This window comes from Aspergillus tanneri, assembly GCF_003426965.1.
Source record: "Aspergillus tanneri strain NIH1004 chromosome Unknown AapTan_3_pilon_pilon_pilon, whole genome shotgun sequence".
Taxonomy (NCBI): Eukaryota; Fungi; Ascomycota; class Eurotiomycetes; order Eurotiales; family Aspergillaceae; genus Aspergillus; species Aspergillus tanneri.
The window spans coordinates 2,356,540-2,372,819 of record NW_022984630.1 but is presented as its reverse complement, the minus strand read 5'-3'; the positions used below and the strand labels follow the sequence as shown (position 1 = coordinate 2,372,819).

General features: G+C 51.0%; 5 protein-coding genes across 5 annotated transcripts; 4 read left to right on the top strand and 1 right to left on the bottom strand.

Annotated features, from left to right (window-relative positions):
* Window positions 1–246: 246 nt before the first annotated feature.
* ATNIH1004_004585 (F-box and WD domain protein) lies at window positions 247–2,831 on the bottom strand (the record flags this gene model as incomplete). Its single annotated transcript, XM_033569255.1, has 2 exons — window positions 247–2,462; window positions 2,597–2,831. 2 exons carry the CDS (start codon window positions 2,829–2,831, stop codon window positions 247–249), a joined length of 2,451 nt encoding a protein of 816 aa, XP_033428061.1.
* A 2,332-nt stretch (window positions 2,832–5,163) lies between these two features.
* Window positions 5,164–8,665, top strand: ATNIH1004_004584 (Rho family guanine nucleotide exchange factor CDC24; the record flags this gene model as incomplete). Its single annotated transcript, XM_033569254.1, has 4 exons — window positions 5,164–6,138; window positions 6,253–6,501; window positions 7,038–7,224; window positions 7,287–8,665. 4 exons carry the CDS (start codon window positions 5,164–5,166, stop codon window positions 8,663–8,665), a joined length of 2,790 nt encoding a protein of 929 aa, XP_033428060.1.
* A 1,013-nt stretch (window positions 8,666–9,678) lies between these two features.
* Window positions 9,679–11,447, top strand: ATNIH1004_004583 (pyridoxal phosphate-dependent aminotransferase; the record flags this gene model as incomplete). The annotated part of the gene is made up of 4 exons (XM_033569253.1): window positions 9,679–9,760; window positions 9,963–10,438; window positions 10,501–10,786; window positions 10,846–11,447. 4 exons carry the CDS (start codon window positions 9,679–9,681, stop codon window positions 11,445–11,447), a joined length of 1,446 nt encoding a protein of 481 aa, XP_033428059.1.
* A 221-nt stretch (window positions 11,448–11,668) lies between these two features.
* On the top strand, window positions 11,669–12,901 carry ATNIH1004_004582 (DUF4129 domain-containing protein; the record flags this gene model as incomplete). The annotated part of the gene is made up of 1 exon (XM_033569252.1): window positions 11,669–12,901. The coding sequence occupies one exon, from the start codon at window positions 11,669–11,671 to the stop codon at window positions 12,899–12,901; it is 1,233 nt and encodes a 410-aa protein (XP_033428058.1).
* A 150-nt stretch (window positions 12,902–13,051) lies between these two features.
* ATNIH1004_004581 (sucrase/ferredoxin-like domain-containing protein) lies at window positions 13,052–14,152 on the top strand (the record flags this gene model as incomplete). The annotated part of the gene is made up of 2 exons (XM_033569251.1): window positions 13,052–13,414; window positions 13,496–14,152. 2 exons carry the CDS (start codon window positions 13,052–13,054, stop codon window positions 14,150–14,152), a joined length of 1,020 nt encoding a protein of 339 aa, XP_033428057.1.
* Between the last annotated feature and the right edge of the window lie 2,128 nt (window positions 14,153–16,280).

Genomic DNA, 16,280 nt, shown 5'->3' with positions numbered 1-16,280 from the left:
AGATGACATCACAAGCCCTGTGCCAAAATTAAAAAAAAAAAAAAAAAAGATTAGATGTTCAGGAGGGAACAGCGCGTATAGGTAGAAAATCCCATAGAAAAATGAGAATGGAATGTACAATATAATCGGAATGCCGATGGAGAAGAGTTTGACCTGAGCATAGCGCCAAAGCCAAATAGATCAAATATCGAAAAAAAAAAAGAAAAAAAAAAAAAAAAAGAAAAAGAAAAGGCTCTAGATGAATATTCATAAACTGCTGAAAAACTGGCACGCTTCGTTCAGTTCCACATCATCACCCACAAAGTCCCATCCCACGATGCGAGGATCCTGACTGGCGCAGATGATCTTCCGACAGTCGAATTGAAGTTTGAAGACTCTAGACGTCGGTTGTAACACGGGTTGCATGGGACGAGGGGGGTAGGCAACGGGAGGAGGGAGATGATGATTTAGCATCGTCGGATGGGGTTGTTCATGGACGACGGTGCTGGCGGGATTGATGGGGAGTTGAGGACCGGCTTGAGGAGGCACCGGCTGGACAAGATGAGGAAGATGTCTTGGAGTACGAATACGGGGGGTCGGGTTGGCGTTTGGGGATGAGGCTTCCTCTGCGCATTCGGCCTGTTTCAGCTCCAGACCAACCACCCATTTACCCTGGCTGTCTTTCTTCCAAATGACGATCGATTCATCGTACGAGCCGGAGACGATGCGGGCCCATCGGCTACCTCCCCCCCCGGGCGGGATTCGAGCCCCGAGAGCTTTGACGTCCTTGGGATTCCGGGATCCGGTGGTGTTCTGGTAGTGACCGGCGCGTCGCAGGGCACCCGGGCCGAGGCCAACAGCGGCGCTGGAGCGCTGGGCATCGAAGAATTCGTTGTCGACTGCCAACGCTTCCAGCCTCATCGCCTCTTCGGCTCCCGGTGGATCACCGAAGCCCGCCTGAACGGTGCGGACCAGATTGCGATGTCCCCTTAAGCAAGCAACCTCAGCACCGGAAACGTGGTCGAAAATCCGGACCGTGTTGTCATTGCTGCCGCTGATGATACGTCGACTGTCAAACTGGACGCATGCGATGCCCTTTTCGTGGCCAATCAGGGTCTTTTTGCATGCGCCGTTGCGGAGGTTCCAGACCTTGATGAGTCGGTCGCCCGAAGCAGAGACGATCTCGTCCTCGTTGATCTGGATAGCGTTCACGGCCGCCCCATGTCCTTCCATCGACATCAGAAGGGTGTATGGCGCGAGCGTATGGGCATGGTCCTTGGCAATCTCCGCTTCTAAGACCGGGGAAGGGATGCTGGCTGTGTTGATGATGTACGAAGGATAGGTCACTCCGGGGCCGTTACAGATGTTAGGATAGTCTTTATCGGCAGGCGTCAGTTCGCATCGACTCCATACTTTGATCAGTTTATCCTTGGAGCAGGTGACCAGGTACCGTGCATCAAATCGGAGATTCAGGACGGAGTCATCGTGGGCGTTGGGGATTTGGTGGATCTTCTCGCCCGTTGAGAACCGCCAGACTATGACGCTCTTGTCACTACTCCCGGAAATGATAACGTCTTCCGATGGACGGGGATCGAACTGCAGACACAGTACCGACTTTGTGTGGCCTACAAGCGGGCGATACCATAACCTTTTAGTATCCAAATCCCATACCCGCACAGTTCTATCTCGGCTTCCGCTGACCAGCCACTTGCCCCAGAACTGAATGGAATATACGCATTCCTGGTGGCATTCTTCCATATACGACGGATGGGGAAGTTGGAAGGTGCTGTAACAACCCTTGGTCCATCGCTCCTCCAACCGTCTTCGCTGCGCGTAGAGGTGAACCCAGTTCAGTTTTACGGCACCGCTGGGTAACCGGATTAAAAGGGGGGATTTGGGCGAGATTATACTTGTGAGGGACATCTGTCCAGTTGTTTGGGTAGAAGTGGGCTCCGGAGGAGATGTGCGGCTGCTGCTGGTGCCCACGAGATGCTGCCCCCCGGAACCTGGTCTGTTCCGTTCATTCGAAGAGTCACTCATAAGATGATCACCCTCGGTGTCGGCCTCTATGGAAGCTTGCAGTCCATTTGCCCGAGACTCTAACCCGCTAGGTGGCACGCGCTTTTTCTGCTTCGGCTCCTCCAGGTCTGCATCTGCATACCTCGATCGGGATTTACGGCTCTGTGGGGACAAGGGACCTGAGTTTTCCTCCTCGAACCTGCGGACTGCGTCGACGTCAACGCGCCAGCCTTCGTAGGTATAAAGGCCTCTCCAAAGGCGGCAGTCAAAGATCCGATTTCGCCAGGCGCGAGAGGCCAATGATGCGGTCACAAGCGTATGTGGGTCGAGGTAGGAAAAGATCTCGGAGGTGATTTCAGGAGGAAGCTTGAGAACGGGGTCCATGTGCAGTAGAGGCGAGAGTCGGTCCACCACGGCGGCGACGGTAGACGTGCTTAGGGATCGCAACAAACTGTAGGCAAGCTCTATGGGAGCGGTTAATGACTGGTACTGTATAGGCAATTGGCACAGAACAGAAGGGGGAAAAATGGAATGAACAGAGTTGGAGCGACTCTGCTGCGATCGTGACACGCGAGCTGCGCGGGTGGAAGCAACTCACCAGCTCTCTCGGCCTCGCTGGTAGCAAGAAGCCAGTCCGGGAGATTCATCACATCATTCGAGAGCGAATTCCCAGGGTCCTTGTCTGGCTGACTCCTCGTCTCATCGGAGTAGCCCTCGTCCAGCCTGAAGGAAGTCGGCACTGAGGGGGCGGTGAAGTCGGAGTAGCTGTCGGCGTGGTGCCGCAGGAGACGAGGGATGGTCGCTTCCGATGTTGTCGCCACCTCCTTCGCCATGAGTTCGTGGTTACGACCGGAGTGGCTTTACTTGTAAAGGAGGCAGAAATAGGCGTCCGCTACAATTCTTTGGGTCTCGAATACCAGCAACTTGTGAGTTGGGAGGCAAGAGATGGTAGGAAACGCCCGACCCTTTTGGTCAACGAGGAAGAATCCTGACTAGTCCAGACGCCACATTGGGAGAAGAAAAGAATCTGGCAGAGGAAACGATAAATAGAGGGCTAGATTGTCATGCTGGGGATGATTCACTATTCACTCAGTTGGTTGTGAATAACAAGGCAGATAGTTGTCTGTTAATAAAGTCGTTTGTTCAGGTGGGAACCGTTAGTTTAGTTTAGTCAGTCAGAATCAGGTCAGTTTGTTGTCACATCACCACTGGACAGAACAAAGCCATGGCTTGAATGGTCAAAGAGTAATAGTATTATTAGATATAGAGACCTGTGGAAGTTGTCCATCTTTATAGTTGTTAATTTTCTGGCTATTATCTTCTGGTCTGGATACTTCATAATATCTAATCTTATCAAGGTTTGCCTGTGCTTGGATGTACTCCTATGTATTACTGTGTGCATTTTATATATACATTTGTCTATATATAGAGCGCAAAAACATCGTCCAGACACTTATTTACACTGCTTCTCCTGCTCCTCTGGAGTACCTCAAGTGAATCCTGCTCAACCTGGCCCAATTCTTCCCCTCCATACTGAAACTGGCTGGTTTGTCGGCTTCCCCAGCCAATCATGCCCCTTTCATCCACTTAAGTTTCAATATTTGCTGCAGTCCTCCGTCATCTCACGAGTCGAGTCCTCCGTTCATCCCGTCCATCCCCAGTAGTGAATCCTTAGCTACTATTAGGTAGATATAGTACCTATTAGGATCAAAGTAGGTACCATGGAACTATTGATCATGATCGACTCGATGACGGATCGATGTCGCGTTGACACTCCGTCATTGACACTCCGTCAGAAGGATCGCCCTCCGACGGACTAGTCAGAATCTCAAACGCTTCATGTATGAAAAGGGTCGTTCTTCATCTCCTTCTCTGATCCCTGCTGAGAGATCGGGACCAGCCTGTAGAAGTATATTCCGTAGTATATCAAGAGAACAGCAAGATCGGAGTCAACTTTGAGTCCCCCAGTCCGTAAATTTAGACTTCGGACCCGTTGGATGAAGTCCAGCATCCCCAGATAAACCAAGTAAACCAGACCAAGTGAATCCACTCATTCACTCATTAATATTTACTCACTCATGCAGCTGACGCGCGCTACCTAGTCCGGCAGGTGAGGTGCCTTACTGACTGGTCCCTCGCCATTCCTCTCTCCTACGTTCCGATCTTCTCACTCTTTTTTTTTTTTTTTTTCCTTCTCCCCTTTCTCCCTTTCTTTCTTTCTTTCTTTTTTTCTTGTCTTTTCTTTTCTTTTTTTAAAAACGTTCTGCTGGTAGACATTATTATATTCATTTATTACTATTCTTTTCTGGTTCCCTACAACTCGCCCATTTCTCGGGAATTACCCGATCGAAGACCCAAGGAAGAAAGAAAGAAAGGGTCTTGCCTCTCTCTCTTCCATGGAACCAACCTGATTTTCTATCCACCTCTTCCATAACCATAACTTACCGACTACCGAGTTCTAGGCTGACGGACCGGACTGGGTACTTTCCTGGAGGCGCTATTTCTAGTCTCTCCCAAAGCACCTCCTACTGACCTCGACGCTTGCCTGGCTGCAGCGGCAAACCCCCCCCCACATTCAACCCTTTTTTACTCCCTCCCGAATTTCCTAATCCTTAACCCCCGGGGCTGGTTGATTTCCCAGCAAGGGTGGGAGAATTGAACTGGGATTAAAACCAGTGGAAAATAATCATCAAAAAAAAAAAAGAAAAAAAATACCCCCGATTCTTTTCTCCAGGGGAAAGATTAAAAAAGAAAGAAAAGTGTGATAGAGAGAAAAATTAACGAAAATTCATGGTCACTAGGCTTTGACCTGAACATCTTTATCTTTTCTTATCTTTTTTTGCCTCTGGATTTCTTCTCCCTTCTGACGGGTTTATTAATCTTCCTCGATTTGCTCGGTTTGACTCAGCGGGAGAGGGAGTTAACGTACCACCATCTCCACTCACTTTCTTAGCTGCTCGCTTGCGCCATTCATCCCGCATCGGTCCACCGCTCGCATTCAAGTACTCCATGCTCGACTTGATTCTTCCTCTTCCTGTACAACCACGCCTGCTAGTCCGTCTCTTCTCCCCGTTCCCTCGATCTGCTGCGCAGATTTGAGCCGACTCTGTTTCCTCCCCTACCGCTCCGAGTTCCTCTCCCGGTCTCCATCGTCGCCAAGTCGAAATGGCCGAGACCGTGGTGGTGGGAAATGGCGGTCCCATTCCTGAGGACAACATCATCAACCGCCGCGGCGGTGAGTCGATATATCAGAGCTGTGTCAACCTCAAAAAACGCCTGACAGAGCTCCCGGAATTCGAACAGCATCTGCACGAGATGGAGGATGCCGATCGATTGCAGGCCAATACAGATCCCGTGGCCTCGCTATGGACCTGCTTGCGGAATGGATACCCTCTCTTGACCATCTACAATGCCTCCGGCCCCGACGAATATCTCGAAATCGATCCCACAAAGGTCCCTGAGGCGAAACGCCCGAAAGCCGCCACCTTCAAGTTCCTGCAGGCTTCCCTCCAGGAGCTGGCCTTCCCCCAGCAAGACTGCTTCCTGATCACCGATCTGTACGGTGACAGCACCACAGGTTTCATCAAGGTGATCAAAATGGTGAACCGTGTCTTGGATATTTTGGAAATGCAGGGTCAGCTCAAGCGGCCAACCGATTACTCCACCCACGCCCCGGAGAGAACGGTGAAGTTGACCAAACGAGAGCATATTCTCAAGGAGCTGCTGGAAACCGAGCGCGACTACGTTCACCATCTGCAGAACCTCCAGGCCCTGAAGAAAGAATTGGAAGAAACGGGGGCTTTGACCGGGGATGCCAGCCACCAGATTTTCTTGAACCTGAATAACCTCCTGGATTTTGCCCAGCGATTCTTGATTCGCATCGAGCAACACTATGCGCTGCCGGAGGAAAAGCAGAATTGGGGAGAGCTGTTCATTCAGCATGAGGAAGCTTTTCGACAGTACGAGCCTTTTATCGCGAACCAGATGCGCTGTGATGAGGTTTGCCTTCAAGAATGGGATAAGATTCGGGCAGCTCCCCGCCCCCTTGACTTGAAGCAAATGGTGGCTCAACCCGCAACGTTGAATGGTTTCTTCGTCAAGCCTTTCCAACGGCTAACCAAGTACCCCTTGATGTTAAGTGTGAGTAATTTTTTTTAGTCGCCCATTCCTTTCTTTGCTTTGTTCCGGGCTGCTAGACAGATGCCACATATTGGACTCCCCCGCGGACAATACACTAACTAATCTTCCGAGTAGGAGTTGCGCAAGCAGACAGAAGATGTAGACCTTCAGACCGATATCACCCGCGCCATCGATTCGATTCAGTCGGTCCTCGATTCTGCGAACGATGCAATCGACAAAGAGCACCTGGCTACGGCATTCACAGAACTGGACGAGCGAGTGGATGATTGGAAAACCCTCAAAATCGACTCGTTTGGCAACCTGCTACGATTTGGTACTTTTACAGTCTTAAAGGGCGACAACGGCAAGGATTCAGAGAGAGAGGTGTGTTCCCTTTCAATCACCCACTGTTATGAGGATTTTTGGCCCACGAATATCGTTTACCCTACACACTATGGTTTGCATATGCAATTGTGACTCGTGAATATGGCCTCGTTTCGTGGCACCACCTCTGGTTGAATAGCCCATAAAGGAGCGTCATTTACTTTCGAATGCACCTGTTTATCAGATGTGTACCCTTTTTGCATTGAACCCCCTGGAAAAGTTCCACGGCCCCATCCACTACCATTTACCTAACCCATATTGGAACTGAGTGTTCGGGAGACATTCACCTTGCCTCGACACGTCTTTGTCATGGATGATAACCACCCCTCCAAACACACATACATACACACACACACACACACCACCCAAAAGCCAAATTCAGTCGCACATTATCTTGTCCCACGTATGGGAATTTTGCTTTGTTATTTTTGAAAAGGGCCAGCGTGTTTCCAGAGGGATTAAATCCACTGGACGGCTTGAGAGAAATTTGCTTGCTAACTTTATCTGGGGGCATTTCCCTGGTTTCTCGAGTCTAGTACCACATCTACCTCTTCGAGCGTATCCTTCTCTGCTGCAAGGATATCAATCCGAACAAACAAAAAAACAAATTGATCCCGGGCAAGGACAAGCCTACTACCACAATAAAGGGAAAGCCACGCCTCCAGCTGAAAGGTCGCATTTACATGGCCAATGTAACGGACATTGTTTGCCTTCAAAAGCCAGGTACGGGAAATTGAATCGTCATCTCATGGAACCCCGATCGGCTGCTGACCGCTTTCTCATAGGCTCCTACCGCATCCAAATCTTCTGGAAAGGCGACCCTGGAGTGGTGGATAACTTCATCATACGCTATCAGAACGAGGATGTCATGCGTAAATGGTCCAAGGACATCGACACTCAGCGCGCGATTCAAGCCGAGCATCGGAGTACTCGAAGCACCGGCACGTCAGAAACGGAGTTCACCTACATGAAAGGCATGACGAACATTCCAAACCCATACCAGCAGGAATACGATGCCGAACAGGAAGCCTCCAAGGATGCAGCATACCTTTCGGAATTTCCAATGAGTCGAAACGCTTCCAGCACGAGTCTGCGGACCCGATCGGCGACAGGGGGAAGTGGTAGCTCTGGCCCGCCACTGTCTGGGGGTCGTCCACCACGCTTCCCATTGCCAGAACCGAATCTCTCCGTGCATACGCAGTTCCCCAGCGGTGGGATGTCCCCTGCTGAGAGAAACGCGCCCTCATACTTCTCACCCGTTACAGAGACGCCGTCGACTCGCTCGAGCTCACAGTCCACCGGATTTTCTTACGGCCGGCAGACCTCGGCCACCTGGAGCGAAGACACCAATCGGTACACTGCTCCTGCATTGTCCCGGGGGGTATCGAGAGACGGATCCAATTCGAATCCCTATTTTGCCAATACCCCGCCAAATGGACGCTCTTCTCAACGTCCCTCCTTGCCACCAATGTCTCAAACACCCAATGGCATGGCGCAGCGGATGCGATCGGCGAGCAGTCCTGATATCCATCATCACAACTCCGAAGCCCGTCGATACATGGGTGCGCACACCATGCAGACGGTCGACAACGTTCCCGTACCGCCGATCCCGGCTCACATGGCCAGCATGAAGGCTCCGGTCAACCGGAGTCAGAATAACTCGCCTACCAACAACAACCTCCCTATCCGAAGCGCCAACCACCTTCCCAATCCCCCCTCACATCATCATCACGACCCGCGACATGTGGCTGCGACGCATTTTAACGAGCCCCAGTACTCCGAGTCGCGGATCACCAACGGCTCGTCGGATCAGCCTACTTCTCCCTTGAGTCACGAGCCAGCGGAGGACCCTCTTATGCCCACTCAGCTCAAAGCCAAGGTGAACTTCGACGACAACTACGTCACGCTGGTGATAGCCAGCAACATCATGTTCCGGTCGCTAACGGACCGGGTGGATGCGAAACTGGCCCGGTTCACCAATCGATCCATTGGCAACAAGTCGGTCCGACTGCGGTATCGGGACGAGGATGGGGACTTTGTGACGATCGACAGCGACGAAGCCGTCCAGCTGGCATTCATGGAGTGGCGAGAGCAGCACCGTGACTCTCTTGCTCGTGGCCAAGTTGGGGAGATCCAACTATATTGCCAAGCTGTTGAGAACTGAAGGGATCAAATTAGCATTCACGGGATGTCTTCTACGGTCTCATCGTCGACTGTTTCATTTTCTCCCTCTTTATCTCTGTTTCCCCCCTCTTTATCTACCCGTCCTCCCTTTTTTGATTTTCTCTGGTTCTGTTTGAGAGATAAGCAAGGATGGGTTTCTCAAGGAAGTTGCTGGCGTTGTCTCCGGGTGTTCGACAACTCATTTCCAACTGGATTGGCTTGAGACTGTTGAGAAGCCATTTGGTATTGTTCTCGTTTATAAACAGGAAGAAAGAAAAAAAAGGACCGGGATTTCTTTTCTTTTTTTTTTTGGTGTGATCGTTCTGTCACTGGCTAGGAGTCTCGTTGCTATTGTATTCTTCTGCCATGGCATGGCGTGGGAAAGACGACGATGGATTTGTTCCTTGACGATTTTTTTTTTTTTCTATCTTATTTGGGCCTACTTTTCCTCCTAGGTCCGTGGGACAATGACTGCATGATGTATGTATACTGCTATTTGATCGAGATGCTCGATTGAGATTTCCTTTACTTTTTTCTCTTTTTTTATTTGTCCTCGTTCTAGACAAGAGCCGATGTATAGTTGTTGCTTTTTCCCGGAACTGGGAAACTTCCGATGGATGAATGAAATTGCACTGAAGTGAAATCAAGAGTCGAGAGAGAACTAAGAAAGTAGACCGACATCCACCATCGGATGGGATCCACCACGGTAGTGGATCGGGACTGACGACGCCGGCGAGATGCCGAAGTCACAGTATTGTCTTTCTGACAGGTGCGATTATTTTCGTGTGCCAAAAAAGAGAGACAGACAGGGGCAACTGCCACTCTGATGGGGACAGCAAAGCAAGCCGGGCAGTCGTCATTGGCAACTAATTCAATCCTGGGGGATGAACGATCCTGAGGGATTATCATTATTATTGGGGTTCTTTATTTATTATTAGTATTCCCTTTTCTCCTCTCGTCCCTCCCTCTCTTTCGTCCTTCCTGCAAACTCCTGTCTCCCCGAAAGTCCCCAAGATGTCCTTCTCGGGCCGCCGTGTGAGTATCCTGCGTCCATCCAACCGGCGATTCTCTCTCGGCAAAGAATTGTCGGAGAATGGTATGTTGTCCTTCCTGTTCTGTTCCTGTCCATCTCATTGTCATTCCATGATGGTATTGATGTCGATCCTCTCGTATTCTTCGCTGAGGCTGGGCATGGGAATCCAGCCTTACAACCTTGGGCCCAAACTATTTTTTTTTTTTTTTTTTTTCAAATAAAGCATCCCATCAACCATTCCAAAACTAACCTATCTGATCTATAGAACTCCGGTCGGAAACTCACCGTCAATTCCGCTCGGCCCACGAAGGCCACCGTCCACACGCCGGCCTGGATGCCTCGCGAGCCTCAACTGGTGTAGTCTGGTGTACCGAACGTGCGACAGAGCATGGTTATGGCGAAGATCCGGCTTCCTGGGCCAACCTGGGTCAGGGCGCCCCCGAAGCCGATGACGAGATCGAAGGAAGCTTTCCGCGACCGACGAGTATTCCCATCACCTCTGCTGCCCGCGAATACGGCCCCACAGCCGGCATCAAGCCTCTGCGTGCGGCCGTCGCTCGTCTATACAATGAGCACTATCGTCAAGGCAAGGAGAGCCAGTATACCTGGGAGAATGTCTGCATCGTCCCCGGTGGTCGTGCTGGGTTGATCCGAATTGCTGCCATCCTGGGCAACTCGTACCTGTCCTTCCCCATTCCCGACTACTCGGCCTACTCGGAGATGTTGAGCTTGTTCAAGAACGTGAGTCCTTTCTACCCTCATCCACCATGACCACCATGACCACCGCTGACTCACAGCTTCAGATTGCTCCGATCCCTATGCCCCTCGCCCAGGACGACCACTACCACATTCACCCCGACAAGATCGCCGAGGAGATCGCCCGTGGAACGTCGGTGCTGCTTACCTCGAACCCCCGGAATCCCACGGGACACTTTGTCTCTCACGAGGAATTGGCTCGGATTCAGGACATCTGCCGAGATCGTGCGACCCTGATCCTGGATGAATTCTACGGCGGCTACAACTACACCACCGACTGTGATGGAAGCACGATCAGTGGTGCTTCGAATGTGGTGGACGTCAACAAGGACGGTTGGTCTAACCATACCCCGCTCCTCCTGGATCCGCGCAACAAGACTAACTTTGGATAGATGTACTTCTGATCGACGGTCTCACCAAGCGCTTCCGTCTTCCCGGCTGGCGAATCGCTTGGGTGGTTGGCCCCAAGGAATTCATTGATGCCCTGGGTTCGGCCGGGTCCTATCTGGACGGTGGTGCCAACGCTCCCTTCCAGGAGGCGGCGATCCCTATGCTTGAGCCGTCTCTGGTGCGTGCCGAGATGAAGGCACTGCAGCAGCATTTCCGCGACAAGCGTGATTTCGTCCTGAAGCGTCTGTCTGAGATTGGATTCCGCGTCCAGGACGTCCCGCAGGCCACCTTCTACATCTGGCTAGACCTAACATCCATCGAGCCCCCTCTTCCAGCCAAGGCAAACATCTCTGACGGTCTGAACTTCTTCAACGCTCTCTTGACCGAGAAAGTCATTGTGGTGCCGGGAATCTTCTTTGACCTGAACCCGGCGAAGAGACGCGACCTGTTTGATAGTCCCTGCCATCATTTCGTGCGTCTGAGCTACGGCCCCAAGATGGACGTCCTCAAGAGGGGTTTGGATGGCATTGAGAGAGTGATCCGGCGGGCTCGGGGAGAGGCCACGCAGCAGTGGGAAGACGAGGTGGCCATCCAGGACGATTGAGGGTTACATTCCAGTGCAGAGCATTCGTAGATAGCGTATCAAAATTATCTTTATCAGTGGATATAGACCGGCTGTTGTATATATTCCCAGTAGAGTAAACAGTAGAGACCGTAGTGCGATGATAGGTCACGTGCAACCCGCCGTCCTCCGTCATCGCCTCCTGGGAAGTGTTCTTGCACAGGAAGTTAAGCCGCGACGCGCAGGATGCTGCGCCTGCGATCATGGCCTGGAATTTCTACCGCGTGCTCAACCACACCGTCTTCACCGTGCTCTTCGTGATCCTCTTCTGCCTGGTGATCTTGACCCCCGCCGACGCCATCTATCAATGCTACATCACCTCCCGACTCACCAACATCTTTATCATCACCGGCGGATACGTCGTGACCATTCTTCTGGCGGCCTTGATCTATGCGACGCGGATCTACACCAACCGCACCGTCCTCTCGGGGATCCCCAAGGCATGGATCCCCATCGAGAAGGAGGATGTCGGCAAGGGTGTGCGGCGCTTGGTGATGGAGGGACTGGCTCGCAGCGCCATCGTGGCCTACCAGGCTCGGCCACGAGACATGGCGGCCGATGGGAACCGTTTTGATGACTACCCGATGCTTGTGGTCGATCGCGACCATCCACCCTGGGAACACGTCGAGCACCCAGGCTGGTCGTCCCCGTCGTCTACCGATCTGCCCGATCTGCCCTACAAGACTGTCATTCAGGAGTTGCCAAATCTCATCGAAGCCAAGGCGGTCTCCCTTGCGCCCCCGGATCCCCTTTTCGCCTTCAACCACGCTTCTTCTTCCGCCGACGTCGATCCTGCCCCCCCGGATACGCGCGTAGTGGAAGTCATGCGGCGACCAGCTTCCATGGGACTACGGGAGTATCTACAACATCTGGCTGGATTGGATATGCTCCATCCACCGGAGATTGGAGCAGAGTTTCTCGCCCTCTACGAACGTGCTCGCTTCTCGGCGCACGAGCTCTACGAACACGAATTCCACCAGTTGATGCATGTCTTTGCGGAGCTCTTGCGGGGGATGAAACTCGAGGATCCTCAGATCCTGGGAACGGTCGGAGATGACAGTTCCCGCGGTGCGAGTGAATCCATCATCGGACCGTCGGACGAGGAGGGTGAGACCGATACGATGGACTTCCATGACGACAGCGAGGCGCTCTCCCGCGGCCGGAGTCACAGTCGACAGATATCGAATGCATCAACCTGGGAAGCCCACTCGCTGTACAGCACCCCGCCGAAACCGCGCCTTAATCCTCGATTGCAGGAGCCGCATCGCACACTAGCTGTCCCTCAAACGCCGTCCCTGCGCTCGCTGCGACCGATGCGATCGAACACGTCCGAGAGCTCAGAGGGGAGCGTCATCCGCTTGGTAGAACCTCAGGGGCCGGGGGACCTCCCGTACACCATCAACTTCAATCCGAATGGTCGTCCGTACGGACAATAAAGTTGGTGATTTAGATAGAAATAGGAACCAACAATCAACGTACTTTGTAACCGCGTATGAGTCAGCCGGGACTAGTTCCGTGCTTGGCATTGATTGATAAGATTGCGGTCGCTCCTGATCGGATTTCGAACCATCGCTCATCGTCTCGCCATGCAGGCTCTCTTTCGACGAGGCACTTCGTTCTTTGGCTCTACGCCGTCCGAATCCCCCAGAGGGAGCCCGGTCCGGTCGGTCGAGGAATTTTCAACGGCCCCCTCCTACGACACCTTGTTCCCCAAGACCGACCCCTCGGTGGACGGCGAAGAATGTCTCCACGACTGCGCCTCCTGCACCATTCGATACCCCGCCAGGTTTGACGTGGACCAGCAAGACGAAGTCTACGCCAATGTGAATGGCTGGGCGACCCATCTGCTGGTAGCCACCGGCAAGACCGATTGGGTGCGAGACGTGGCTGACGAGCCCGGCAGCGTCATGGAAGCGATCGAGAAGGGTGGACTGGAGCCTAGTAACGGGGTAAGATAAACGTATTTGTGAGAGAAAGAGAATAAGAGTCGATCATGGTCCGCTAACCCACGCGTCCCATGTCCACTGCAGAAACTGAAACTCTCGGCGTCCAACATCCCGGTCCCCGACGAATACCACGAGCATGCACCAGGGAAACAACCCACCAGCGTGCTGCTCCTCCCCAGCTTCACCGTCGTGGACCACGTCACGCCCATCCTCGTACCTCAACTCATCCAATACTTTGTCAACCCGGCGCCGACCACGACGACGCCACTTGGCCAAGCCCCAGCCCCAGCCCTGACGGACGAAGGGACCACGTCGCTACGATCCCGTCAGTGTCCACACGCCGCCGTGATTCTCCTCTGCTCGCAGCGCACGCGCGATGCGCGCTGCGGACAGTCAGCGCCGCTTCTCAAGCGGGAATTCGAGCGCCACCTCCGGCCGCTAGGACTGTATCGGGACATGGACGACGAGCGACCGGGCGGCGTGGGGATCTACTTTATCAGCCATGTGGGGGGACACAAGTATTCGGCGAATGTGATCGTGTACCGACGACGAGATTTCGAGTGGTATCGGAAGGAGTCCGGGGGGGAAGAAGGAGCGGCGCAGGGGATCTGGCTGGCACGAGTGCGACCGGAGGACTGTGAGAATGTGATCCGATACACGGTGCTGCAGGGGAAGGTAGTGAAGCCGAAAGAGCAGTTAAGGGGGGGATTTGATCGAGAGAGGGGGAAAATCAGTTGGTGATCTATGATTGTATATCTGTGATAGACCTGTATAATCCGTACAGAACATACATTTGGCATATTTTGATAGAGGACGAGTCCACATACCTTCGTAGTGCTCCTTATGTGGATCCATAATATCAGGATGATCTCGTTTAAAATTACTTGGATCAGTTAGACCAGGTAGGTACAGAGTAGTCCATACTTTAAGAAACAGCCTCATACAGTGAATACGAGCTCATATATCGATCTACGAGTTAGTTTCGATCTACTTTTATGTAGCTAGGTGGTCCGTTTCTAGCCGATGAGCATCAAAATTAAAAGCCCACTCTGCAGAGTGCACAGTGCGGTACACCGTACTACCTGGTTAGTGAGCTTAGACGGTCCTACTATATTCCTGGAGGCTTAGTATATCTGATATACCTTAATCATAGGTAACCTATGGTAATGATTATCTTAATTTGATTGTACATATTAGTTATTGTATTTCATGTACCTTTAATTGATGTCCTGTCGGTCTAAATTTGTTCTTGAGACTCGTCCGGAGGTATCTCACAACCTACCTTAGTGTATGAATACTATCTTGATAGCTTTTTACTAAGAAGTAAACTACGATGAGTATATATCTAATTTCAGGGCTACCTATTCCATAGAGTATATTGTCAATTATACTGAAGTTTTACTCTATATACCATATACGGAGTACTCATACAGTAGATACTAACTATGTAACAGCCATCTATTAGATAACAAATCTACTTTATCCAGTAATCAATAGATTCCATAACTCGCCATCTTATCCTAATCAACTAGTTAGTCCTATGCAATGTACACGGAGCTCCGAGATAGGAGATTCTTTCACCCGCGTACCTCATTTGGTATGTAAGCTACTCAGTATGGTATGTAAGATACTGTCGTCACGGGTACAGTTTTCCCTTTAGGTATGCACATTAATAATACTAATACATACACGCACAAAGAGATGCTGGCTATGATACTCCAGTTAACTACATATGGTTATGATTATCTAAGTAGGTACATAAATATATTAACTATACAGAAATAGGCAGATAAAATCCTTTTTGCCACCTCCACATACATACTGTATATCTTTGTACGCGTGTATGTCCAAGTAGAATGTAGTATGGATGAATGTATGTACAGTCGATCCATCAGCCACTGACTGATGATTCGTGTCGTCTCAAACTTACTTCTTCAGTCCCCCTCCATTTCACTGATGTGACTGACGGTGTGGCATACGGATAGTGCATGTATTTTTTTTATTTATTCTTTACTATTATTGCTATTTTTTCCCTATGGAATTCTCCCCTTGTCTAAGACTGCATGCATTGACAGTTATGCATCCTGGTATCATACTGTATGTACCGAGAATACTCCGTATAAATACTAATGGAATAATCCAGACCAAATGGACCAGTGGATGCGGGGTGGAGTCACCAACCGTTAGGTTGTTTCGACTGTCGATCCCTGGTGGACGTTCCATGGCGTTGGCGTATTGTACAGAGTATTTATCTGGCTGTAATCAGGAGCAAGCTCAGATTCGTTTCTTCTTTTGTTCTGATGATCATTTGATATGCTCACTATTACATTGATCATTCAAAGCCCACAGTCTGCAGAATAAAAAGGTTAACGTCAGGGCAAAAAGAAAAAAGAAAAGCGCAATACTGCTACGTACTGATCGGCACCCCTCCGTGTGTCAACTAGGTAAGGAGCTCCATAACCAATATTAACTGAGAGACTTCCCAGAGGAATAAGAAAAATGTACTCCATGCATCCACGCATGCCGTCCGTATCCGTAGCGGTCAAGTCAAATTCTTGATTTACCGTCTGGTACCTATTCACAGCGGCGATAACCAAAATCAGAAACAAATAAGCAACAGAAAGAATTCCACATAGATTACCAAAAACAATCAGGTATCAAGGTATCGCAACAAACGCCTAACCCTTTAACGGAGAAATCAGGCCATATTGGCCAAGCAATAAAAACAACCATCCCAAGCAAAAACGAGACGGCGGGACCTAAAACACCCGTAAAAATAGTCGTTATAGACATCACACAAGAGTTATCGACTGAGTGGACTTGGGTGTGGAGATTCCCTGCGGAACCACCATTCAAGTAAGGGATAATG